The sequence below is a fragment of the Ranitomeya imitator genome, chromosome 7, assembly GCF_032444005.1.
Source record: "Ranitomeya imitator isolate aRanImi1 chromosome 7, aRanImi1.pri, whole genome shotgun sequence".
In the NCBI taxonomy this organism is placed as follows: Eukaryota; Metazoa; Chordata; class Amphibia; order Anura; family Dendrobatidae; genus Ranitomeya; species Ranitomeya imitator.
Genome location: NC_091288.1, coordinates 44,143,623 through 44,169,634, shown reverse-complemented (window position 1 = coordinate 44,169,634; position 26,012 = coordinate 44,143,623). Strand labels below are relative to the sequence as shown.

Genomic DNA, 26,012 nt, shown 5'->3' with positions numbered 1-26,012 from the left:
GCACGACCTGGCACCTGCTCACAGTGCCAAAACCACTGGTAAATGGTTTACTGACCATGGTATTACTGTGCTCAATTGGCCTGCCAACTCTCCTGACCTGAACCCCATAGAGAATCTGTGGGATATTGTGAAGAGAAAGTTGAGAGACGCAAGACCCAACACTCTGGATGAGCTTAAGGCCGCTATTGAAGCATCCTGGGCCTCCATAACATCTCAGCAGTGTCACAGGCTGATTGCCTCCATGCCACGCCGCATTGAAGCAGCCATTTCTGCCAAAGGATTCCCGACCAAGTATTGAGTGCATAACTGAACATTATTATTTGTTGGTTTTTTTGTTTGTTATTAAAAAACACTTTTATTTGATTGGATGGGTGAAATATGCTAATTTATTGAGACAGGTTTTTTTGGTTATCAGGAGTTGTATGGCAAAATCATCAGTATTAAAACAATAAAAGACCTGACAAATTTCAGTTGGTGGATAATGAATCTATAATATATGAAAGTTTAATTGTAATCATTACATTATGGTAAATAATGAAATTTAACACTATATGCTAATTTTTTGAGAAGGACCTGTACTTACATTCCAGTGTCTGTCCCCCGTCGCTGTGCTTCTCTGCACTGACTGTGAGCGCCAGTCGGAAAGCACAGCGGTGACGTGACCGCTGTGCTTTCCGGCCGCTGCGCTTACACAGTGCAGAGAAGCACAGCGCCGGGGGACAGACACCGGAATGTAAGTATGTAGTGTTCTTTTTTTTTTACGTTTACGCTGGTAACCAGGGTAAACATCGGGTTACTAAGCGCGGCCCTGCGCTTAGTAACCCGATGTTTACCCTGGTTACCAGTGAAGACATCGCTGAATCGGCATCACACACGCCGATTCAGCGTTGTTTGCGGGAGATCCAGCGACGAAACAAAGTTCTGGACTTTCTGCTCTGACCAACAATGGCACAGCAGGATCCTGATCGCTGCTGCCTGTCAAACTCAACGATATCGCTAGCCAGGACGCTGCAACGTCACGGATCGCTAGCGATATCGTTCAGTGTGAAGGTACCCGTAGGCTCTTGCAACACACAACTTCAATCGGTCCTAATGATGGTGCAAATTGATTGGTAGAACCTATGGCCAGGGAAGTAACCTGTGGCCGGTGGACAGAAGCCTAGTGAGCCATCTCTTACCTGCCTGTGACATCACATGTGCATCAAACTGCAACAACGACATTGTGCCAGGTCTGCTGATCAAAAGAGCCCGCGATCAACGGGACTCCTATCTAACAGCCACAGATTACTGACCTAGCTGTTGGAAAGTCGTCCTGCCAAATGACCAACTCTAAATCGGTACTGATAAAAACTTATAAAAATAAAAAAATGTGAATTACTTACAGCTGCTTCACTATTCTCTCCAGCTCTGGAAGTTGTTCCTTCAGAGAAGCGATGGTTCTTGTGTCATCTGATACCGAGACGTAAAATTCCTATAGGAACAGATAAAAAATAACTGAAATGATTCAAAATATTATAATATAAATCCATGGTGCTTGGACATTTGTTACTTTTCCGGATTCCCTTTACATATGATGAGCTTTAACTACGATATTATAAAAATTATATTAGAAGGTTAAATACCGGTATGCATATTTTTAAATTCAATAGTAACAAAAAACGAGGCAGTCAGTCACCTGTCTGGTGCACGGCAAAAAGGTCTTTGTGGTAGTATGGTTAGATCCGCGTAGAAGACAGCACTCGTAGTGTTCCATAAAAAGATAACGCTTATTGTTCAGATTGAAAAAAAAAGCAGCAACAAAAATTATTAAAAACATAGAATCATAGAAAGGTAGAGTTGGAAGGGACCTCCTGGGTCATCTGGTCCAACCGCCTGCTCAAAGCAGGATTCACTAAATCATCCCAGACAGATGTCTGTCCAGCCTCTGTTTGAAGACTTCCATGGAAGGAGAACTCATCACCTCTCGTGGCAGCCTGCTCCACTCATTGATCACCTTCACTGTCAAAAAGTTTTTTCTAATATCTAATCTGTGTCTCCTCCTATTCAGTTTCATTCCATTGCTTCTAGTCTTTCCTTGTGCAAATGAGAACAAAGATGATCCTTCTACAATGTGACAGCCCTTGAGATATTTGTAGACAGCTATTAAGTCTCTTCTCAGTCTTCTTGTTTGCAAGCTAAACATTCCCAAATCCTGTAACCGTTCCTCATAGGACATGGTTTGCAGACCGGTCACCATTCTGGTCACTCTTCTCTGAACTTGCTCCAGTTTGTTGATGTCTTTTTTAAAATGTGATGCCCAAAACTGGACACAGTATTCCAGATGAGGTCTGACCAAGGAGGAGTAGAGGGAGATAATGACTTCACGTGATCTAGACTGTATGCTTCTGTTAATACATCCCAGAATTGTATTTGCCTTTTTTGCTGCTGCATCACACTGTTGACTCATGTTCAGTTTATGATCTATTAGTATACCCAAGTCTTTTTCACATGTGCTGTTGCTTAGCCCTATTACATAGTAACATAGTAACATAGTTAGTAAGGCCGAAAAAAGACATTTGTCCATCCAGTTCAGCCTATATTCCATCATAATAAATCCCCAGATCTACGTCCTTCTACAGAACCTAATAATTGTATGATACAATATTGTTCTGCTCCAGGAAGACATCCAGGCCTCTCTTGAACCCCTCGACTGAGTTCGCCATCACCACCTCCTCAGGCAAGCAATTCCAGATTCTCACTGCCCTAACAGTAAAGAATCCTCTTCTATGTTGGTGGAAAAACCTTCTCTCCTCCAGATGCAAAGAATGCCCCCTTGTGCCCGTCACCTTCCTTGGTATAAACAGATCCTCAGCGAGATATTTGTATTGTCCCCTTATATACTTATACATGGTTATTAGATCGGCCCTCAGTCGTCTTTTTTCTAGACTAAATAATCCTAATTTTGCTAATCTATCTGGGTATTGTAGTTCTCCCATCCCCTTTATTAATTTCGTTGCCCTCCTTTGTACTCTCTCTAGTTCCATTATATCCTTCCTGAGCACCGGTGCCCAAAACTGGACACAGTACTCCATGTGCGGTCTAACTAGGGATTTGTACAGAGGCAGTATAATGCTCTCATCATGTGTATCCAGACCTCTTTTAATGCACCCCATGATCCTGTTTGCCTTGGCAGCTGCTGCCTGGCACTGGCTGCTCCAGGTAAGTTTATCATTAACTAGGATCCCCAAGTCCTTCTCCCTGTCAGATTTACCCAGTGGTTTCCCGTTCAGTGTGTAATGGTGATATTGATTCCTTCTTCCCATGTGTATAACCTTACATTTATCATTGTTAAACCTCATCTGACACCTTTCAGCCCAAGTTTCCAACTTATCCAGATCCATCTGTAGCAGAATACTATCTTCTCTTGTATTAACTGCTTTACATAGTTTTGTATCATCTGCAAATATCGATATTTTACTGTGTAAACCTTCTACCAGATCATTAATGAATATGTTGAAGAGAACAGGTCCCAATACTGACCCCTGCGGTACCCCACTGGTCACAGCGACCCAGTTAGAGACTATACCATTTATAACCACCCTCTGCTTTCTATCACTAAGCCAGTTACTAACCCATTTAGTAATCCTAGTTAATGATAATGATCCTAGTTAATGATAAACCTCCTCCCATTCTGTATATGCTTTTTTCATTTTTATTGCCCAGATGTTGTAATTTGCATTTTTCCTTGTTAAAAACCATTCTGTTAGTTACTGCCCACTGCTCCAGTTTATTTATATATTTTTTAATCCTCTCTCTCTCTTCTCTAGTATTAGCTATCCCTCCTAGCTTTGTGTCATCAGCAAATTTATTAGTTACAAACCCATGCTGATTCTGGCTAATCACTTCATTCTTATCCAGGTACTTACATACATGTTGTTTAATAATTTGTTCAAAGATCTTTCCTGGTATGGAAGTAAGACTCACCGGCCAATGGTAGAGAAAGTATATAGCAAAAACTTGGCACTCAAGGAATCGCATGGACTAGCGGTGGATTCCGCGTCCTACACAGGCATGGCACTTTAGTCCTGATATCTAAAGGTTTATCGCTTTTCGGGCTAATCTGCCCATATACAGGCAGCGTTCACACAAAAGTGTGATTTCACTCCACAACCAGCAATTCTGTGGGTCCACTCGTTCTCTCACATTTATCTACTGTGAATGATGACGGTCCGGATTTAGGACCGAAACATTTCTGTTATTCTTTGTGGACACCATTAAATTACCTATCTTACGTTAAGTTGAGTGCCGATTTTTTTTCTATATGCTACGGTCTGGGAACCTACTCTGGCACCTCTTTACGGCTGTGCACACGCCTATTTTTCTACAATGGTAGAGAAAGGACGCACGATTTTTTATCATTTTTGTTGGTGCTTTTTGCCACTCATGTTTTTAATCTGAACAATAAAACATATTTTTTATGGAATACTACGAGTGTTGGCTTCTACCTGGATCTACCTATATTTTTAAAATCACATACAAAACCCTTTCCAAGAAAAGTCCTATTTCACTGACCTTAAAATGCCATCTAAATACTACAAAACACATGTCGTTGTAAATATCATATACTTGTTATCAAGGATGGGCACATGAGCAAAATTTCTACCTTTGTATTATCAAATTTTTTAATTAATATTTTTTATGTGGCTGTGCTTGCACTCATCGAAAATAAAAAAAGAAGAAATTCATCTTTCCTTGCCCTATCAACTAGTGATGAGCGAACGTGCTCGGATAAGGTGTTTTCCGAGCATGCACCGTACTTAAATGCTGCTGTAACTCTGTGACATGTACTACAGCAAGAAAACGGAGTATAAGAATCCCAAAAATCATAATATAAAAAATAATTTTATTAACACAAAAATACATATCAGAAACGTATGACCAATTAAAATTATGCACCAAAGCAGGTGGTAGATAGAGAGAAAACTCTAGGTATACTGGTGTAAATGGGGGACGATACATATATCCGGGGGTAAGTATGCTGCTAGGGGTGCGGATAATATCTCAACCCCTTTTGAAAAAGCTTGGCGGCGAAACGTGCGTCAAGGGGCTCCTGGTGCATAGTGGGTGCGCTGTCCGGTTATACCATGGGTAAGCACGCATAGGCTATTATTCATTTATTGATTTATCCAGCATGTTCCTCATGAGATATTATCTCTGACCTTTAGGGACTTTTGCAGGTACTATCTCATTATGATATGATTGTAAAATAGCCGCACCGCTAGCAGCATACTTACCCCCGGATATATGTAGCGTCCCCCATTTACACCAGTATACCTAGAGTTTTCTCTCTATCTACCACCTGCTTTGGTGCATAATTTTAATTGGTCATACGTTTCTGATATGTATTTTTGTGTTAATAAAATTATTTTTTCTACTATGATTTTTGGAATTCTTATACTCCGTTTTCTTGCTGTAGTACATGTTTGTTGGAGTTGTCCTGGTGAACCAGCGTGTCTGGACATTGTTTTTGGGAGAGCCACACTATATTGCTCTTGGCCATATATTACGTGTATGCTTCATGATTCCTTGTTTAATGTAACTCTGTGACAGCGGCATTTAAGTGGTTAACCAGGAACAGTACATCTCCTGGGCCATCTCCATACACCTGCACCCTTTTCTTGACGTAATAGTTAGTGATGAGCGAATGTGCTGGGATAAGGTGCTATCCGAGCACGCTTGTGTGTGCTGAGTGTCTTCGGAGTGCTCGAATAATATGTCCGAGTTCCCGAGTCTGCTGTGCAACAGCCTCAACACATGCAGGGATTGCCGAACAGACAGACAATCCCAGCATGTATAGAGGCGGTCTAATAGACACAAGACATGCAGCTGAAGGACCCCAACATATTTTATGAGCACGCCGAAGACACTCTATTAGCACACGAGCATGCTCGGACAACACATCATCCGATCATGTTCGCTCATCACTACCGGCATCATCTCTCCGCCGCTGCTCTGGCAGAAAGGCTACAACGGTGATGCGAGATCTGCAGGCAATCACTGGACTCAGCAGCTTGTGCTGTCTACACTGGCATCACTGCTGAGCCCAGTGACTGGCTGCAGCGTTCTTGTGCACTGTAATTATGAGTTCACAGCTTCAGGCTGTTAATGAACACTGGAGAAGGAAAGGCCGAGTAACTTCTGATTTTCTTATTTTTCAACTAGCGTAAACTCACCAACATAGAAAACCAACATGACCAAAGCAAATGAAGCCTCCTTCACTCCTGGTGCACATCATGTTCCCTACTAGTAATTTTCCGCTGCATTTTTTTAATACAGAAAATCTACAGCGTCTTAACAGGGAATGTGATCTCCTGATAACTCATGCCAACTGCGCGTGATTATTTTCTCATTATGCAAGTATAACTCCTTAGTGACTTATTTGTTCTGTTTGTTTGGTTTATTCCCTACCTTCCTTTCCTCCCTGTTTCACATCTCTTCCAATATTAAAAATGTTGCAAACATGTCAACAAAAATTACCGTACTTGTCGAAAAGATGCAGTGGGAAAACCAGAAAAAGGAAAAAAGCAACAAAAATGCAATAAACCATGCAAAGGACTATTGTACATTTTGATGCAGACACCAGTGCAAAACATGCAAATAAAACAGTGTGAACATGGCCTTATGCTTTACCTCCACCCCTACCCCCTGGACTCGCAGTGCTGCAGTATTAGAGCCCCCAAGAATAACAACTCCTGGTAAATGTGGTAAGATACGAAAGGGTAAGCTGCAAAATATTCACCAATTTCCTTATTTCCAACCCTCCTTCTGAGCCCTAAAGAATTGGCTTTTCCAATATACACAGGTAACAGAATTTAAAGGTTTAAAAGAAGAAAAATTAAGGAACAGTAGAGGGACCATGAAAATATTTATTCTTGATTGCTAATAGTGATCTTTTAGAAGCTGACCCAGCATGATTTTCCCATAGTGAGCCCTGTTGACCTGAGCTAAACCTTTGAAAAGTGTGGAAAATGTAATAAAATCTTAGGCTTCAGAAATCGTCTTTTTGGACATTTTCCTGATTTTCTAGATATAAAAATAAATACATAAAGTAGAAAAACATCCCCCTTACAACCGATTTTTTATTTTTATTTTAGCTCCATTGCTATAGTCTTTTTTTTTTGTATAAAGCTGGCAATTTCCTAGCAGACTACACTGTATATTATTGGATAATGATGGCTTAATCCTGAAATAGCAACATCTCTAGATACTTTTGGGTAATTGGAAATCTATACGAAACCTACAATAGTTTCAAAGCGATTTTCACCCTGGGAGATTTGCAGAGTTTGGGGTTATTAAGCCCAACCGGCTCATCTGTAGACATGCACGGATCTAAAATACTAATTGAAATATTGTGGGTTTAATCTGAATGCCATGATCATTTGTATGGAGTTTCCAAGGAAAGGAAACAATTTTACGCCCCTTTATCAGCTTGAGTGCTACCTGTCTAATAACAGGACTATTATTACTCCTTAATAATTAACTTCTTAATATTTCGGCTGGGTATTGCGGCCATGGCGCCTTTTTTTGTCTGCAAAAATGTTAAATCTGCAACCTTTCTTGCTGTAAAAAACCCAGATATTTATTTCCTTTGAGTGTATTGGAACAACATAAATTAAAACGGAGAAAAAAAAAAAGGCAAATTGGACATCATTTCACACAAAACCCCAAAAATGGAAAGGACAAAATTTGTTGTCACCTTACTAAAATTATAGGTAAACAACTTTGTTTCAATAATGTGATGCTCGTTCAAACTCACCCGTGGCAAGTAACAGGTGTGTCACCGCTTAATTGCAAAGTGCTGGGGAATATGCTGGTGTTATATAAATAAAATGCTGTAGACTATGCGATGTAAAGGTCTGTTTACTGTGCACCAGCCCAACCTGGGGCACTAAACGTCAACTAATCAGTGATCAGCTACTTGTTTGTTGATGGTTGAGCATTTAAAAGCCTGATTGGTCAGGCAGACCATGCTTCAGACTTGCATTGAACGATTAGTAATAGATCGTTTTGTGTGCACAGGCTGCCATCGTTCTCAGCAGCAAATGTCCTGTTTACACAGGATGATGTGCAGCCGAGAATGATGATCTTTTAGGCAAACGAGACTCATTTGCCCCAGCGTTTTGCTTTTTCATTGGTGGCCGGTTTATGATTATTGACAAATAAACGTTCCTTGCAATTCTTGTTCACCATAATTGTGCAGTGTAAAATGCACCGTAAAAGTATCTTAATCAGTAACCATTATACAAATCATTTATTTTTTTCAAAAATCAATAGTGCACGTGAAAATAAGAAATACTGTAATAGATCTTATCAGAGAAATCTGCTTCTTTCACCTCCTGGACTGATCTTTCGTTCTCAGAACTTGCAATTGACGTGTATATTCTGTCTTCAGTGGATACAGACTCTCCCGTTACTGAGGTAGGAGTTGACAGTTTGTGCTTATAAAGTTCTATGAAACTTTCAGCATGATGTCTGTGTCAACCTCCAGCTCCTTTCTCCCCATCCACCCTCCGATCACCAACCGTCATCCCCCGTCTCAGTATTTTGAAAATCTCTCTTCACTAAATTTTACCTATGAATTGAGAATGTATGATCAGTCTCGGAGGTGAAAGAAGTACATTTCTCCAATAAGACACATGACAAAGTTGCTCATTTTCATGTTTACTATTGATTTATGAAATAACAAAACAACAGTTACCCTTAAAGGGAATCTGTAAGATCAACTTCCCCTTAGCTGCCTATATGGGCATGTGGATCATACAAAATTGAATAAAATTACACCTTCATATCTGTGATCCGATGTCTTATTCCAGAGTAATCCACGTTTTACTTATATCTACTATATAATTGTCTAAGGGTCACTTCCGTCTGTCTGTCTGTCTTTCTGTCATTCTGTCACGGATATTCATTGGTCACGGCCTCTGTCTGTCATGGAAATCCAAGTCGCTGATTGGTCGTGGCAAAACGCCCACGACCATTGCCACGACCAATCAGCGACGGGCACAGTCCGGTGGAAAAATGGCCGCTCCTTCCTCCCCACAGTCAGTGCCCGCTCCATACTCCCCTCCAGTCAGCCCTCACACAGGGTTAATGGCAGCGCTAATGAACTGCGTTATGCCGCGGTGTAACGCACTCCATTAACGCAGCTATTAACCCTGTGTGACTAACTTTTTACTATTGATGCTGTGTATGCAGCATCAATAGTAAAGAGATCTAATGTTACAAATAAAAATAATAATAATAAAAAAAGGTTATTCTCACCCTCCGAAGTGCGTTCTCTCCTCGGCAGTGCAAGCGGCAGGTTCCGGTGGCAAGGATGCTATGCAAGAAGGACCTTCCATGACGTCACGGTCATGTGACTGCAACGTCATCACAGATCCTGCGCTCAGACCAACCCTGGGACCGAAAGCTGCAGCCTGCACCGTACACAGGCGCCAGGACTACAAGTATATGTTTATTTTTTATTTTAAGTCTTTTTTAACCTGTTACATACGTGGCTGGGCAATATACCACGTGACTGGGCAATATACTATGTGACTGGCCAATATACTACGTGACTGGGCAATATACTACGTGGCTGGCCAATATACTACGTGACTGGCCAATATACCACGTGACTGGGCAATATACCACGTGACTGGCCAATATACTACGTGACTGGGCAATATACTACGTCGCTGTGCAATATACTACATGGCTGGGCAATATACTACGTGGCTCTGTGCTGTATACTACGTGGCTGGGCAATATACTACGTGGCGATGTGCAATATACTACGTGGCTGGGCAATATACTACGTGACTGGCCAATATACTACATGGCTCTGTGCTGTATACTACGTGGCTGGGCAATATACTACGTGACTGGCCAATATACTACGTGACTAGGCAATATACTACGTGGCTCTGTGATGTATACTACGTCGCTGTGCAATATACTACGTGACTGGGCAATATACTACGTGGCTCTGTGCTGTATACTACATGGCTGGGCAATATACTACGTGGCTGGGCAATATACTACGTGGCTCTGTGCTGTATACTACGTGGCTGGGCAATATACTACGTGGCGATGTGCAATATACTACGTGGCTGGGCAATATACTACGTGACTGGCCAATATACTACATGGCTCTGTGCTGTATACTACGTGGCTGGGCAATATACTACGTGACTGGCCAATATACTACGTGACTAGGCAGTATACTACGTGGCTGGGCAATATACTACGTGGCTCTGTGCTGTATACTACATGGCTGGGCAATATACTACGTGACTGGGCAATATACTATGTGGCTGGGCAATATACTACGTGACTGGGAAATATGCTACGTGACTGGCCAATATACTACGTGACTGGCCAATTTACTATGTGACTGGGCAATATACTACGTGGCTCTGTGCTGTATACTATGTGGCTGGGCAATATACTACGTGGCTGGGCAATATACTACGTGGCTGGGCGATATACTACGTCACTGGGCAATATACTACGTAGCTGGGCAATATACTATGTGACTGGGCAATATACTACGTGGCTGGGCGATATACTACGTGACTGGGCAATATACTACGTGACTGGGCAATATACTACGTGGTTGGGAAATATACTACGTGGTTGGGCAATATACTACGTGGGCTGTGCAATATACTACGTGGACATGCATATTCTTGAATACCCGATGCGTTAAAATCGGGCCACCATCTAGTGTATATTATATTCTTCTGTAAATAAGCCATTAAGATCTATGGGCCGAACATAGATCTTCCCAAGAATCCGCCAACAGAGATTATTTTAAATAAAAGGGGGCATTACCAATGTGAGACATGTAATGACTGACAGTCTGCTCTCCTGATCTACATGTCTCACACTGGTAACGCCTCCTTTTATCCTTTTAATAATCTCTGAAGGGAGATTCTCAGGGAGATCTATGTCCGGCCTATAGATCTTAACAACTCATTTGCATACAAGAAAAATGTTGATTTTTCTGGAATAATCTGGCAGGTCAAAACCAGCAGAACACAACTGAAAAGTTACAGAGAACAGATGAAAAAAGGCAGTTGGTTAAGTATTTTACTAGGGGCAGGGAACTTCGATTATTGACATCTCTCCAGATATAAAATGATTTAAAAAATATACGCCAGAGATGAGCTTTAAAAGACAATAAAAAAAACAAAACCATACAAACAGGAAGTCGTTTTTACGTAGGAAAAAAAAAAGGTTCATTCTACAGGGTGGACCATTAATATGGATACACCTGGGTGGGCCATTTATAAAGTTGGATCCAAAATGGCCGACTTCAAAATGGCCGCCATCGTCACCACCCATCTTGAAAAGTTTTCCGCACAGACAGGAAGTTGATATCACCAACCATTCCAATTTTATTTAGGTGTATCCGTATACATGGCCCACCCAGCTGTATCCATATAAATGGCCCACCCTGCATAAGTGTTTTGGAAGCGCCTTTTGTTTCTTTTTCCCTGCACAAACTGGTGAAAAAAGATGTAGTGTTAACATACACAAAGGCTATGTTCACACGATTCGTTTTTGCTGTGTGTTTTTTATGCCATGTTTTGCTTAGCTTTTGCTGCATTTTTTTCTTTAGTTTTTGCTGTGTTTTTTTACTGCGTTTTTGTCAGCGTACATTTGTCTCTAAAGCTTAGTGCATTAAAAAAAAAATAATCTGCTTCAATTTCATCAGGTTTTGTCACCAACGCCAGATACATGCGTTTTTTGTATAGTTTTTTTCACTACCCATTGCTTTCGCTGAAACAAGCGACATGCTGCATTTTGCAAAAAACAAACTCTTATGACAAAACAGTCAGGAAAAAAAAAACACAAGCTGTGTGCACGAGCTTTCTGAAATCTCACTGACTTTGCTGGTACTGCAGTTGAAAATTTGCATTAAAAAATGCTCAAAAAAAACTGCAGCAAAAAACGCAATGTGTGAACCACAGCCTAAGGCTCCGAGGACTTCCAGTATCTTTACCAATTTAATGGCTGCTTCTTTACCCAATTTTTCTAGCATTATGCACCAACCATTCCCTTTGCATTATCGCTACGCATTTACGGTAATTTGTTTGCCACCAACATATTAACCCAAACCTGTACGTGTATCGCATGTTTATCCTATAGATCTGGGATGAAAACAAGTCACAATCGCACTGATTACACAAATCAGATCGAATCAATGCGACAAACGTCTTTATAAATCAATCAAAAAGGGAAATATCACGGATGAGTGGTCACAGGAGCCGTCTATATGCCATAGTCTCCTTTACGTCGATCCGGTGCTTGTCATTCCATAGGGGAGTCGAGTAAAATGGTAATTGGTTAATAGGATACAATGCTGCAGTCGGAGGCAAGTGCTATATAAAATGATTGCACTCTCCCACTAATAACAGCCATGTGCAGAGTAATTGCCGGTTACCCGCGCATCTCATGGAGACAGGCCTGTAAAATCCATGTTCTGTGTAAAAATCATGCTTCTAAATTACTTGCCCACTTATCCCAATCATTATGTATATTTTTAGGTGGAAGCCATTGTATAGTAAAGTCTCTTAAGAAAATTGCAACATATTGACATGTATAAAAGCTTATAATGAAGTGTGGGAGAAGAAATAAAACTTCTCCCACTGGATCGACATTAGCACAATGGCACAGTGCTGGTGCCGCCGCCGCAGCAGCGCGGATATTGTACATGTGTTATTGTATGGAACGGATGGAAAAATACACAACCATGCGTCCCGATATTCAGCCTCAACTGGACACAGGTCACGATTCTATTTATTTTACAGTTTTATATTAGGAAATTGAACCATGTACAAATTTCTAATATATTCTGTTCTGGCTCGTTTTTGTAGAACTGATATAAAAGTGTACACGTCCTTTCACTTGTGGACACAGACAGAAAAGGGCCCCTGTACAAGAAGAATATATGGGCCCTTTACAGCCTAAAAAGGCAAACTTGCACCTGCTTTGGAAGTATAAATGGGCCACCAATGATATGTCGGCCCCTGGGTCCCTGCTATATCTCTGCCATTTTTCCCCTGGGACCACTGCTTCATTAGGAGGATATCTCTCTTATCTCTACCTCTTGTGTCACCCAATCGAGTAGGATACTGCAGCGCAAAAGGCAGGGGAACTCCATGTGCGGCCTCACAGCCTCCTGCAAGTGTTGTCCTGTTAAAAGTTTCATACCAACTTTTTAAGTCACCCCACATCCATAGGATAGGGAATAACTTACGGATTGCAAGTGGTCCATCTGTTGGGACCCTCACCGACACCTACCCCAAGCACTGTACTCGGTTATCTCTATCAGTGCCGTAAACAATGAATAGAGAAGAGGTAGACGTGCTCAACCTCACCTCCACACAGAGAGGACTCTCCAGAGTCCTGTTATAGGGATTAGTGGGCTCCCAGCCATCATTAAAGGGGTTGACCAAGACTATTTTTTTCTACTATGAGCCTAAAAACAGGCAGGTAGTTGCTAACAGAGGCAACTCCCTGCATGTTCTACCTTCTGCGTATCTAAAGGAGTGTGCCGTGAACATGTGCGAACATACCGCATGTGCAGCCTGTGAAGCTGCATCGGGACCCGGAGGTGGAGGGACGCCCCTGCAGGGTGGCTAATAATGAGGGCAATCTGGCCTGTTTATCCGGCCCTGAGGCTCCGGGGGGCCCCTGGCCAGATTGCCCTCATGTGTGGCGGGCTGCCTACAAGAGAAAATAGCAGCTGAGCTGCAGCAATCTGTCCTGCTTCCTGCCTGCGCTTCCTCTCACACAGACAGCAGCGCCGCAAGATGATGTTAGAGAGTAAGGCGACGGTGATGCTGCGGTAAAGCGTGCAGAGAGGTGAGAGATGCTATGTTTGTGCATGCGTAGCGCTGCGGGGCAATGTGCAAAGAGGTGAATGGTGCTGTTTGTGTCTGTGTGTAGGGGGAGGAGAGTGCAATGATGGGGCTGATTGGGAGAAGGCAATGACGGGGTGATGGAGAGGGCAATGATGGAGATGGTGGGCGAGGAGGAAATGATGGAAGTGGTGGAATGGGCAAGGATGGGGCTGATGGGGAGAAGGCAATGATGCGGATGGTGGGGGAGGAGGAAATGATGGAAGCGGTGGAATGGGCAAGTATGGGGATGGCGGGGGAGGAGGAATTGATGGATGTGGTGGAAAGGGCAACGATGGGGCTGATGGAGAGAAGGCAATGATGCGGATGGTGGGGGAGGAGGAAATGATTGAAGTGGTGGAATGGGCAAGGATGGGGATGGTGGGGGAGGAGGAAATGATGGAGGTGGTGGAAAGGGCAATGATGGGGCTGATGGGGAGAAGGCAATGATGGAGATGGTGGGGGAGGAGGAAATGATGGATGTGGTAAAGAGGGCAATGATGGGGAGAAGACAATGATGTGGATGGTGGGGGAGGAGGAAATGATGGAAGCGGTGGAATGGGCAAGGATGGGGATGGTGGGGGAGGAGGATTTGATGTATGTGGTGGAATGGGCAATGATGGGGCCGATGGGGATAAGGCATTGATGGTCTTAAAATTGCTGTTGGGAGAAGGCACCTTCAAATATGAGAGACCTGGAAAAGTTTACAAAAGAAGAGTGCTCCAAAACTCCAGCTGAGAGGTGTAAGAAGCTTATTGATGGTTATAGGAAGCGATTGATTTCAGTTATTTATTCCAAAGCGTGTGCAATAAAATATTAAGTTGAGGGTGCCAATAATTTTGTTCGGCCCATTTGGGGGTCTTGTGTGAAATTATGTCCAATTTGCCTTTTTTTCCTCTTTTTTATTGTTGTTCCAACACACACAAAGGAAATAAACGTGTATAACAAAACATGTAATTGCAATAATTTTCTGGGAGAAATACTTCATGTTCTGGAACAGTTTCAAGGGTGCCAACACTTTTGGCCATGACTGTATATAAAAAGTCTATATTTTATGCTATGTTTAAAACAACATAGTAACATAGTTAGTAAAGCCGAAAAAAGACATTTGTCCATCCAGTTCAGCCTATATTCCATCATAATAAATCCCCAGATCTACGTCCTTCTACAGAACCTAATAATTGTATGATACAATATTGTTCTGCTCCAGGAAGACATTCAGGCCTCTCTTGAACCCCTCGACTGAGTTCGCCATGACCACCTCCTCAGGCAAGCAATTCCAGATTCTCACTGCCCTAACAGTAAAGAATCCTCTTCTATGTTGGTGGAAAAACCTTCTCTCCTCCAGATGCAAAGAATGCCCCCTTGTGCCCGTCACCTTCCTTGGTATAAACAGATCCTCAGCGAGATATTTGTATTGTCCCCTTATATACTTATACATGGTTATTAGATCGGCCCTCAGTCGTCTTTTTTCTAGACTAAATAATCCTAATTTCGCTAATCTATCTGGGTATTGTAGTTCTCCCATCCCCTTTATTAATTTTGTTGCCCTCCTTTGTACTCTCTCTAGTTCCATTATATCCTTCCTGAGCACCGGTGCCCAAAACTGGACACAGTACTCCATGTGCGGTCTAACTAGGGATTTGTACAGAGGCAGTATAATGCTCTCATCATGTGTATCCAGACCTCTTTTAATGCACCCCATGATCCTCTTTTAATGCACCCCAACAAGACAAAACTTACCTCTAAGAAAGCCATTGCGACCTCATCCTCCCTCAATAAGTCTCCGTACAAGGTGGCCCAAAGTTGCACTAATCGGATCACTCTGCGCTTGTTATTGACGGCATAATCCATTTTCTCCTGCTCAGTCCCTTGGGATGGTTGCGCATGGTAAGTGCAGAGAGGTTAAGGAATCAAAATGTTACATCATTTGCTTCTATGTTTTATTTCTATTATTCTAACAGTCGTTGGAAATTTGCTTTTTATCACTTGACTTTTTTTTTCATGTTGAGCACCCAGAATATTTTTCTTGAACCCAACAATAGCTTGCAGCATTTTTGGCTGCATATTACGTTAAGAATCAATTGACCAAGTTCAGATCACTAGATCTCGTTTAGTAGAACCTCATGAAGTCCATGCCCTATAATAATAATATTAAACAAAATCCATCAAAATGAAATGTATTACTGCACTAAAAGAGAATCCTACACAAAAAAAACAACCTTTCTATCACCATCTCATAATCTGGAATATTTTATGACAAAGCGCCTATCGGATCCTATTTTCGTTGGATTAAAAGAATTATACTGTATTAAGGATTTTTTTCATTTGCATTAAGTGACATTTTATCTCTACGAAAATATCTAAACAGTGAAGAGTTTTAGATGATTGTTAAAATGGATTAGACAAGTAGCAAATTTCGCGGACAGACATTGTTTTCAAAGGATAGGTCAATATAGCGGTAGATTTTATTTTTTACTGAAGATAAAAAAGTACATGAGTGCCATCTTGTGGCATTGGATATAATGTTTAGTTAACAGAAAAATAAATTCTGAAGATTTTAATGCTGCTTTATGTATACTTCTTGGATATATGCTGCTTTAGTCATTTTACATAAAATGTCAGCCAATAGGAATGGACAAAAGAACATAAAATGGACTGAGAAAAGCAAAAGAAAGAATAACTGTAAAGATTAATAGGCATGTTTAATTATTTTGCAATATTTGGTAATTTGTTTGCCATTTTGTTTTTTGAAGATATTACCGTATATACTGGAGTATAAGCCAACCAGAGTATAAGCCGAGACCCCTAATTAGGACACAAAAACCTGGGAAAACTTAATGACTCGAGTATAAGCCTAGGGTGGGAAATGCAGCAGCTACTGGTAAATTTAAAAAATAAAAATAGATACCAATAAAAGTAAAATTAATTGAGACATCAGTAGGTTAAATGTTTTTGAATATCCATATTGAATCAGGAGCCCTATATAATGCTCCATACAGTTCATGATGGCCCCGTAAGATGCTCTATACAAAATACACCCCATGATGGGCCCCATAAGATGCTCAATACAAAAAATATGCCCCATATAATCTTGCATAAAGGTTAATAAGGCCCCATAATATGCCCCATATGCTGCTCCATTAAGGTTGATGGCCCAATAATATGCCCCATAAAGGTTGATGGCCCCATAAGATGCTCCATAGAATAATATGCCCCATATGCTGCTGCGATAAAAAACAAAACAAAACATACCTCTCGTCGCTGGGCGCCAGGTGCTGGTGTCGCCGCTGGCTCAGGCCCCCTACACTTGCGATATTCACCTGTCCCTGTCCCACCGCCGCGCGCCGCTGTGCCTTCTAGGTCCCTGGAGTGACTATTCAGGCAGAGGGCGCCCTCTGACCTGAACGTTACAGCCAGAGGACGCGGAAGACAGAGCCCGGCGGTGGAACGGGAATAGGTAAATATCGCATGGCTCACCCTCCCTTGTCATACTCACCCCCTCCTGGCGGTCTCTCTGAATGTCCCTGCTTCTCAGATGATCTCCGGCACGCGCCGGCAGCTTGTTCCTGTGTTCAGCAGTCACATGGTACCGCACATTAAAGTAATGAATATGCGCTCCACGCCTATGGGAGTGGAGGCGCATCCATATTCATTACTTTAATGGGCGGTATCATGTGACAGCTGAACACTGCCAGCGCTGGAGACCATCTGAGAAGCAGGGATGTGCAAAGACTGCGCCAGGAGGGGTGAGTATGATGTGACAGCCGCCACTCCTGCCGCTCCCCCTCCCCCGCCGACCCCCTGGGACAATGACTCGAGTATAAGCCGAGAGGGGCACTGTTGTGATTTCTGTGGCAGAGCTCCCTCCTGTGGTCACAAGTGGTACTTCGGCTGATTCTCTCTATGAGCTTCCGTTGGTGGAGGAGAGTGGTACTGCGGCTTCTGAGTTTCCTTCCTCAGGTGATGTGGTGAAGTCGTTAGGTGCTGCTCTATTTAACTCCACCTAGTGCTTTGATCCTGGCCTCCAGTCAATGTTCTTGTATTGGACTTGCTTCCTCCTGGATCATTCCTGTGGCCTGCTGCTCTGCATAGCTAAGTTCCGCTTTTGTTATTTTGTTTGCTGTTTTTTTCTGTCCAGCTTGCTTATTTGGTTTTTCTTGCTTGCTGGAAGCTCTGGGACGCAGAGGGTGTACCTCCGTGCCATTAGTCGGTACGGAGGGTCTTTTTGCCCCCTTTGCGTGGTTGTTTGTAGGGTTTTGTGTTGACCGCAAAGTTACCTTTCCTATCCTCGCTCTGTTCAGAAAGTCGGGCCTCACTTTGCTTAATCTATTTCATCTCTACGTTTGTCTTTTCATCTTAACTCACAGTCATTATATGTGGGGGCTGCCTTTTCCTTTGGGGTATTTCTGAGGCAAGGTAGGCTTAATTTCTATCTTCAGGCTAGCTACTTTCTCAGGCTGTGCCGAGTTGCATAGGGAGCAATAGGCGCAATCCACGGCTGCCTCTAGTGTGTGTTGGAGAGGATTAGGGATTGCGGTCAGCAGAGTTCCCACGTCTCAGAGCTCGTTCTATGTTTTTGGGTTATTGTCAGGTCACTGTATGTGCTCTGACTTCTATGTCCATTGTGGTACTGAATTACCTAATCACAACAGTACTGGAGGCCAAAAGTACTAATGATTCTCAATAGAGGGAAAAAAGAAGTTCTGAGACCATTTTTTTTTCTCTGCACTGTGTTTTGCTTTTTTTTTCCCCTAGACATTTGGGTGGTTCAGGACACAGGTGTAGCGATGGACATTAAAGGTCTGTCTTCATGTGTGGATCAGCTCACGGCAAGAGTACAAAATATTCAAGACCTTGTGGTTCAGAATTCTATGTTAGAACCAAGAATTCCTATTCCTGATTTGTTTTTTTGGAGATAGAATTAAATTTCTGAGTTTCAAAAATAATTGTAAACTATATCTGGCTTTGAAACCTCGCTCCTCTGGTGACCCAGTTCAACAAGTTAGGATCATTATTTCTTTTTTACGTGGCGACCCTCAGGACTGGGCATTTTCTCTTGCGCCAGGAGATCCTGCATTAAGTAATATTGATGCATTTTTCCTGGCGCTCGGATTGCTGTACGATGAACCTAATTCAGTGGATCAGGCAGAAAAGAATTTGCTGGCTCTGTGTCAGGGTCAGGATGAGATAGAGGTATATTGTCAGAAATTTGGAAAGTGGTCCGTACTCACTCAATGGAATGAAGGTGCGCTCGCAGCTATTTTTAGAAAGGGTCTCTCTGAAGCCCTTAAGGATGTCATGGTGGGATTTCCTATGCCTGCTGGTCTGAATGAGTCTATGTCTTTGGCCATTCAGATCGGTCGACGCTTGCGTGAGCGTAAATCTGTGCACCATTTGGCGGTATTATCTGAGCATAAACCTGAGCCTATGCAGTGCGATAGGACTTTGACCAGAGTTGAACGGCAAGAACACAGACGTCAGAATGGGCTGTGTTTCTACTGTGGTGATTCCACTCATGCTATCTCTGATTGTCCTAAGCGCACTAAGCGGTTCGCTAGGTCTGCCACCATTGGTACGGTACAGTCAAAATTTCTTTTGACCGTTACCTTGATCTGCTCTTTGTCATCTTATTCTGTCATGGCATTTGTGGATTCAGGCGCTGCTCTGAATTTGATGGACTTGGAGTATGCTAGGCGTTGTGGGTTTTTCTTGGAGCCCTTGCAGTGTCCTATTCCATTGAGAGGAATTGATGCTACGCCTTTGGCCAAGAATAAGCCTCAGTACTGGACCCAGCTTACCATGTGCATGGCTCCTGCACATCAGGAGGTTATTCGCTTTCTGGTGTTGCATAATCTGCATGATGTGGTCGTGTTGGGGTTGCCATGGCTACAAGTCCATAATCCAGTATTAGATTGGAAATCCATGTCTGTGTCCAGCTGGGGTTGTCAGGGGGTACATGGTGATGTCTCATTTCTGTCTATTTCGTCATCCACCCCTTCTGAGGTTCCAGAGTTCTTGTCTGATTACCGGGATGTATTTGATGAGCCCAAGTCCGATACTCTACCTCCGCATAGGGATTGTGATTGTGCTATCGATTTGATTCCTGGTAGTAAATTCCCAAAAGGTCGACTGTTTAATTTATCTGTGCCTGAGCACGCCGCTATGCGGAGTTACGTGAAGGAGTCCTTGGAGAAGGGGCATATTCGCCCGTCATCGTCGCCATTAGGAGCAGGGTTCTTTTTTGTGGCCAAGAAGGATGGTTCGTTGAGACCTTGTATAGATTACCGCCTTCTAAATAAGATCATGGTTAAATTTCAGTACCCCTTGCCGCTGTTATCTGATTTGTTTGCTCGGATTAAGGGGGCTCGTTGGTTCACCAAGATAGATCTTCGTGGTGCGTATAATCTTGTGCGTATTAAGCGAGGCGATGAATGGAAAACTGCATTTAATATGCCCGAGGGCCATTTTGAGTATCTAGTAATGCCATTCGGACTTGCCAATGCTCCATCAGTGTTTCAGTCCTTTATGCATGACATCTTCCGAGAGTACCTAGATAAATTCCTGATTGTATACTTGGATGATATTTTGATCTTCTCGGATGATTGGGAGTCTCATGTGAAGCAGGTCAGAACGGTGTTTCAGGTCCTGCGTGCTAATTCTTTGTTTGTGAAGGGATCAAAGTGTCTCTTTGGTGTTCAGAAGGTTTCATTTTTTGGGTTCATTTTTTCCCCTTCTACTATCGAGATGGACCCTGTTAAGGTCCAAGCCATCCATGATTGGACTCAGCCGACATCTCTGAAAAGTCTGCAAAAGTTCCTGGGCTTTGCTAATTTTTATCGTCGCTTCATCTGCAATTTTTCTAGTATTGCTAAACCATTGACCAATTTGACCAAGAAGGGTGCTGATGTGGTCAATTGGTCTTCTGCTGCTGTGGAAGCTTTTCAAGAGTTGAAGCGTCGTTTTTCTTCTGCCCCTGTGTTGTGTCAACCAGATGTTTCGCTTCCGTTCCAGGTCGAGGTTGATGCTTCTGAAATTGGAGCAGGGGCTGTTTTGTCGCAGAGAGGTTCTGATTGCTCGGTGATGAAACCATGCACCTTCTTTTCCAGGAAGTTTTCGCCTGCTGAGCGTAATTATGATGTTGGCAATCGAGAGTTGCTGGCCATGAAGTGGGCATTCGAGGAGTGGCGTCATTGGCTTGAAGGAGCTAAGCATCGCGTGGTGGTCTTGACTGATCATAAGAACTTGACTTATCTCGAGTCTGCCAAGCGGTTGAATCCTAGACAGGCTCGTTGGTCGCTGTTTTTTGCCCGTTTTGACTTTGTGGTTTCGTACCTTCCGGGCTCTAAAAATGTGAAGGCGGATGCCCTGTCTAGGAGTTTTGTGCCCGACTCTCCGGGTTTATCTGAGCCGGCGGGTATTCTCAAAGAGGGAGTAATTGTGTCTGCCATCTCCCCTGATTTGCGGCGAGTGCTGCAAAAATTTCAGGCTAATAAACCTGATCGTTGCCCAGCGGAGAGACTGTTTGTCCCTGATAGGTGGACGAATAAAGTTATCTCTGAGGTTCATTGTTTGGTGTTGGCTGGTCATCCTGGAATCTTTGGTACCAGAGAGTTAGTGGCTAGATCCTTTTGGTGGCCATCTCTGTCGCGGGATGTGCGTTCTTTTGTGCAGTCCTGTGGGATTTGTGCTCGGGCTAAGCCCTGCTGTTCTCGTGCCAGTGGGTTGCTTTTGCCCTTGCCGGTCCCTAAGAGGCCTTGGACACATATCTCTATGGATTTTATTTCAGATCTTCCCGTCTCTCAAAAAATGTCAGTCATTTGGGTGGTTTGTGATCGCTTCTCTAAGATGGTCCATTTGGTACCCTTGTCTAAATTACCCTCCTCCTCTGATTTGGTGCCATTGTTCTTCCAGCATGTGGTTCGTTTACATGGCATTCCAGAGAATATCGTTTCTGACAGAGGTTCCCAGTTTGTTTCGAGGTTTTGGCGAGCCTTTTGTGCTAGGATGGGCATTGACTTGTCTTTTTCCTCGGCTTTCCATCCTCAGACTAATGGCCAGACCGAACGAACCAATCAGACCTTGGAAACATATCTGAGATGCTTTGTTTCTGCTGATCAGGATGACTGGGTGTCCTTTTTCCCTTTGGCTGAGTTCGCCCTTAATAATCGAGCCAGCTCGGCTACCTTGGTTTCGCCGTTTTTCTGCAACTCTGGGTTCCATCCTCGTTTCTCTTCAGGGCAGGTTGAGTCTTCGGACTGTCCTGGTGTGGATACTGTGGTGGACAGGTTGCAGCAGATTTGGACTCATGTAGTGGACAATTTGACCTTGTCCCAGGAGAAGGCTCAACGTTTCGCTAACCGCAGGCGCTGTGTGGGTCCCCGACTTCGTGTTGGGGATTTGGTTTGGTTGTCTTCTCGTCATATTCCTATGAAGGTTTCCTCTCCTAAGTTTAAACCTCGTTTCATTGGTCCGTATAGGATTTCTGAGGTTCTTAATCCTGTGTCTTTTCGTTTGACCCTTCCAGATTCTTTTTCCATCCATAACGTATTCCATAGGTCATTGTTGCGGAGATACGTGGCACCTATGGTTCCATCTGTTGATCCTCCTGCCCCGGTTTTGGTGGAGGGGGAGTTGGAGTATATTGTGGAGAAGATTTTGGATTCTCGTGTTTCAAGACGGAAACTCCAGTATCTGGTTAAGTGGAAGGGTTATGCTCAGGAAGATAATTCCTGGGTCTTTGCCTCTGATGTCCATGCTCCCGATCTTGTTCGTGCCTTTCATATGGCTCATCCTGGTCGTCCTGGGGGCTCTGGTGAGGGTTCGGTGACCCCTCCTCAAGGGGGGGGGTACTGTTGTGATTTCTGTGGCAGAGCTCCCTCCTGTGGTCACAAGTGGTACTTCGGCTGATTCTCTCTATGAGCTTCCGTTGGTGGAGGAGAGTGGTACTGCGGCTTCTGAGTTTCCTTCCTCAGGTGATGTGGTGAAGTCATTAGGTGCTGCTCTATTTAACTCCACCTAGTGCTTTGATCCTGGCCTCCAGTCAATGTTCTTGTATTGGACTTGCTTCCTCCTGGATCGTTCCTGTGGCCTGCTGCTCTGCATAGCTAAGTTCCGCTTTTGTTATTTTGTTTGCTGTTTTTTTCTGTCCAGCTTGCTTATTTGGTTTTTCTTGCTTGCTGGAAGCTCTGGGACGGAGGATCTTTTTGCCCCCTTTGCGTGGTTGTTTGTAGGGTTTTGTGTTGACCGCAAAGTTACCTTTCCTATCCTCGCTCTGTTCAGAAAGTCGGGCCTCACTTTGCTTAATCTATTTCATCTCTACGTTTGTCTTTTCATCTTAACTCACAGTCATTATATGTGGGGGCTGCCTTTTCCTTTGGGGTATTTCTCTGAGGCAAGGTAGGCTTATTTTCTATCTTCAGGCTAGCTACTTTCTCAGGCTGTGCCGAGTTGCATAGGGAGCGTTAGGCGCAATCCACGGCTGCCTCTAGTGTGTGTTGGAGAGGATTAGGGATTGCGGTCAGCAGAGTTCCCACGTCTCAGAGCTCGTTCTATGTTTTTGGGTTATTGTCAGGTCACTGTATGTGCTCTGACTTCTATGTCCATTGTGGTACTGAATTACCTAATCACAACAGGGCACTTTCAGCCTAAAAAAATGGCCTGAAAATCTCGGCTTATACTCGAGTATATACATTCACTGATCATCTCCTCTTATGTTCCCATTGCTCTCGCATTCTCTTTTCTGGGCACCTCTTCTTGAGTCATCGGTTGCGCTTCACTTCTCTGAACCTTCAAGTGTGCCATAAACTTATTACTTAGCCTTAGGGCTCGTACCGACAACCATATTTTCGCACTCGGTCCAATGTTATTCTATGGGGTTGTGCACATTTCCGATTTTGTTCTTGGGCCAAGTCTTTCCAAGAGAGAAACAAAATCACAGCACGCACGATTTGCATGTGTAAATCGGAAAGCATTCGGCCATGCAAGTCAATGGGTCCATGAAAAAAAAACTTGCGTCTCCTGGATTGCTTGCTGCCCTGTTTCAAGAAGCGGGATTACTGGAGTCAGAAGAGGCCTGTGGACCAGAAGTAAGCGAGATACATCTCACACACAACAGCACACCGAGACTGGGACACGAGTTGACTGTAGGATGCCGAGGCGAGTGGGGACTGAAGCTCGTCCACGACTACCTTGCTTGGACATCTTATACTTAAACAGGGACTCTTTGGCTAGGGCCATGGATTTAGCTGCTGTTCGGTGAAGCAGGCTGGCAGGAATGGTCAGGTAGCTAGAACAGAACCAAGAGCGCAAGAAAGGTACAAAATCAAAATCCGTAAGTACGGTCGAAAACAAGCTATGATCAAAACAAGGAACAATAATACAAGGATTAAGCCTAATATAATTAACCCAGAGGAGCACAAGACTATATCTGGCAGCTTCCAGCAGTAAACTGGAAGCTTAAGTAGGGTGTGGTCTTCTCCAACTGGCTGGAGCAGGGAGCTGATCACGCCCGCTAGAAAGCACACACCCATACTGTCAGATGGCACTGCAGGTCCCAGCCACCCCAATCTAAGCTAAATGGCTGGACAGAGTCTGCGCTGTCAAGAGATTTCGGTTCCAATACCTCTTTTATTACCAGTGCCGCCGTAGAATGAAAACGGCGGCGCCCGGCGACAGGAGAAGACATGGCAGGAGCAGGTCCAGGTGGCAATGTGACAGTTATGTTCTGGCATGCTGTTCAATATATGAATTAAAAAATGTTAACCCAAATCTTCGTCATATATTACTGCACCAGCTACACGTCACTTCACAATATGTAATCCCAGAATGTTAGGAATTCACTAAGGACAATTCCAACCTTTGATGACGTCTACGACATCTTTCCAATACTGCAAAGAAAAATCAACACCGGTACATTAAAAATCAAGTGTTCCCAGCAAATAAATAAAACTGTAACATTACACGATGACGTCTCTTTAACAAGTGTAGATGGCATTTATTAGAGCTAGTTATTGTCGTATTACATGAAAGCTTCGGCACTTGCAAACAATCCGCACAATAACATGCCGTAAAAAAGTGAATTACAAGTTTAATGTTCCTCTTAGTCATGTTCTCGCTCAGTCTTCCCAGCCATATAATTATTTCATATATTTTTACCTAGCTATTATCAAACTCACCGCAGGTACCTGTAATTTTTGGCATTTTCTTATTTTACATTAACTTACTTTAAATCCAGCTAATGATAGCTTCTCTTGAGCAGAGATTAAGGTTTACAAAAATAAGGAAAGAAGCAAAATATACACAGATTGTAATTTGTGCTCATTAGACATGATTGCATTGTGAGATACGCTGACGACTCTTTTCAGCCCAACATTTAACTCAAAAGATTAGAAAGTCATTTCTGGCTCCGCGTTCCTCATATTGAGGGGCCTCATTTGTTTACAATGCATCACAACCAGATTTTACCTCTTTAGTATAAAGATTTAAATACCGACATCCAATATATGTTACTGAGCAATCATCTTTAGATGAGGGGGAAGTTGCAAAATTTTAGGCTACATTTTAATTTCAAAGAGTAATCGCCGTTTAATTTTATTTCATAGCTCAGTAGTACTAATGGAAACAAAGTAACTTTGTACTATATCTTATCAGAGAAATCGGCTTCTTATCATTTATTCTCAATTCATGGGTAAAATCTATATTCAGATGGCAGTAAGTGCTTCTAAGATTCTATGGAGAGAAGAGGAGGAAACAGAGGGAGACACAGACATTCTGCTGCAAGTTCTGAAATGCCAGTTACCATTCTCCATAAAACATTCAAAGCACCGACTGTCATCTATCTCAGTAATGAAAATCTGCATTCACAGAAGATTTTACCGGTGAATTGACAATTTTAAGAATGACAGATCAATCCAGGAGGAGGAAAGAATGGATTTCACTACTAAGACATATTATAAAGTAATGCTATTTATATTTCATATTTTATTTACATGCCATAGCACTACAGAGTACAACTTTATTTTTTTTGTCCCTTTTATATAGTGTTAGTGTTTATGATTTTTACCAAAGGGATGGTGCTCACAG

The 26,012-nt window shown here is 43.0% G+C and overlaps 1 protein-coding gene across 5 annotated transcripts in view; it reads right to left on the bottom strand.

The window, feature by feature from the left end:
• Positions 1–26,012, bottom strand: part of RAPGEF4 (Rap guanine nucleotide exchange factor 4) — a 325,014-nt gene that overhangs the window by 47,657 nt on the left and 251,345 nt on the right. For all 5 annotated transcript variants that reach the window (XM_069733157.1, XM_069733158.1, XM_069733156.1 and 2 more), the window contains 2 exons: positions 15,672–15,822; positions 1,383–1,471 (listed from right to left, as the gene is read on the bottom strand). In XM_069733157.1, coding sequence (XP_069589258.1) covers positions 1,383–1,471; positions 15,672–15,822 — 240 coding nt within the window. The remainder of the gene's footprint in view (positions 1–1,382; positions 1,472–15,671; positions 15,823–26,012) is intronic.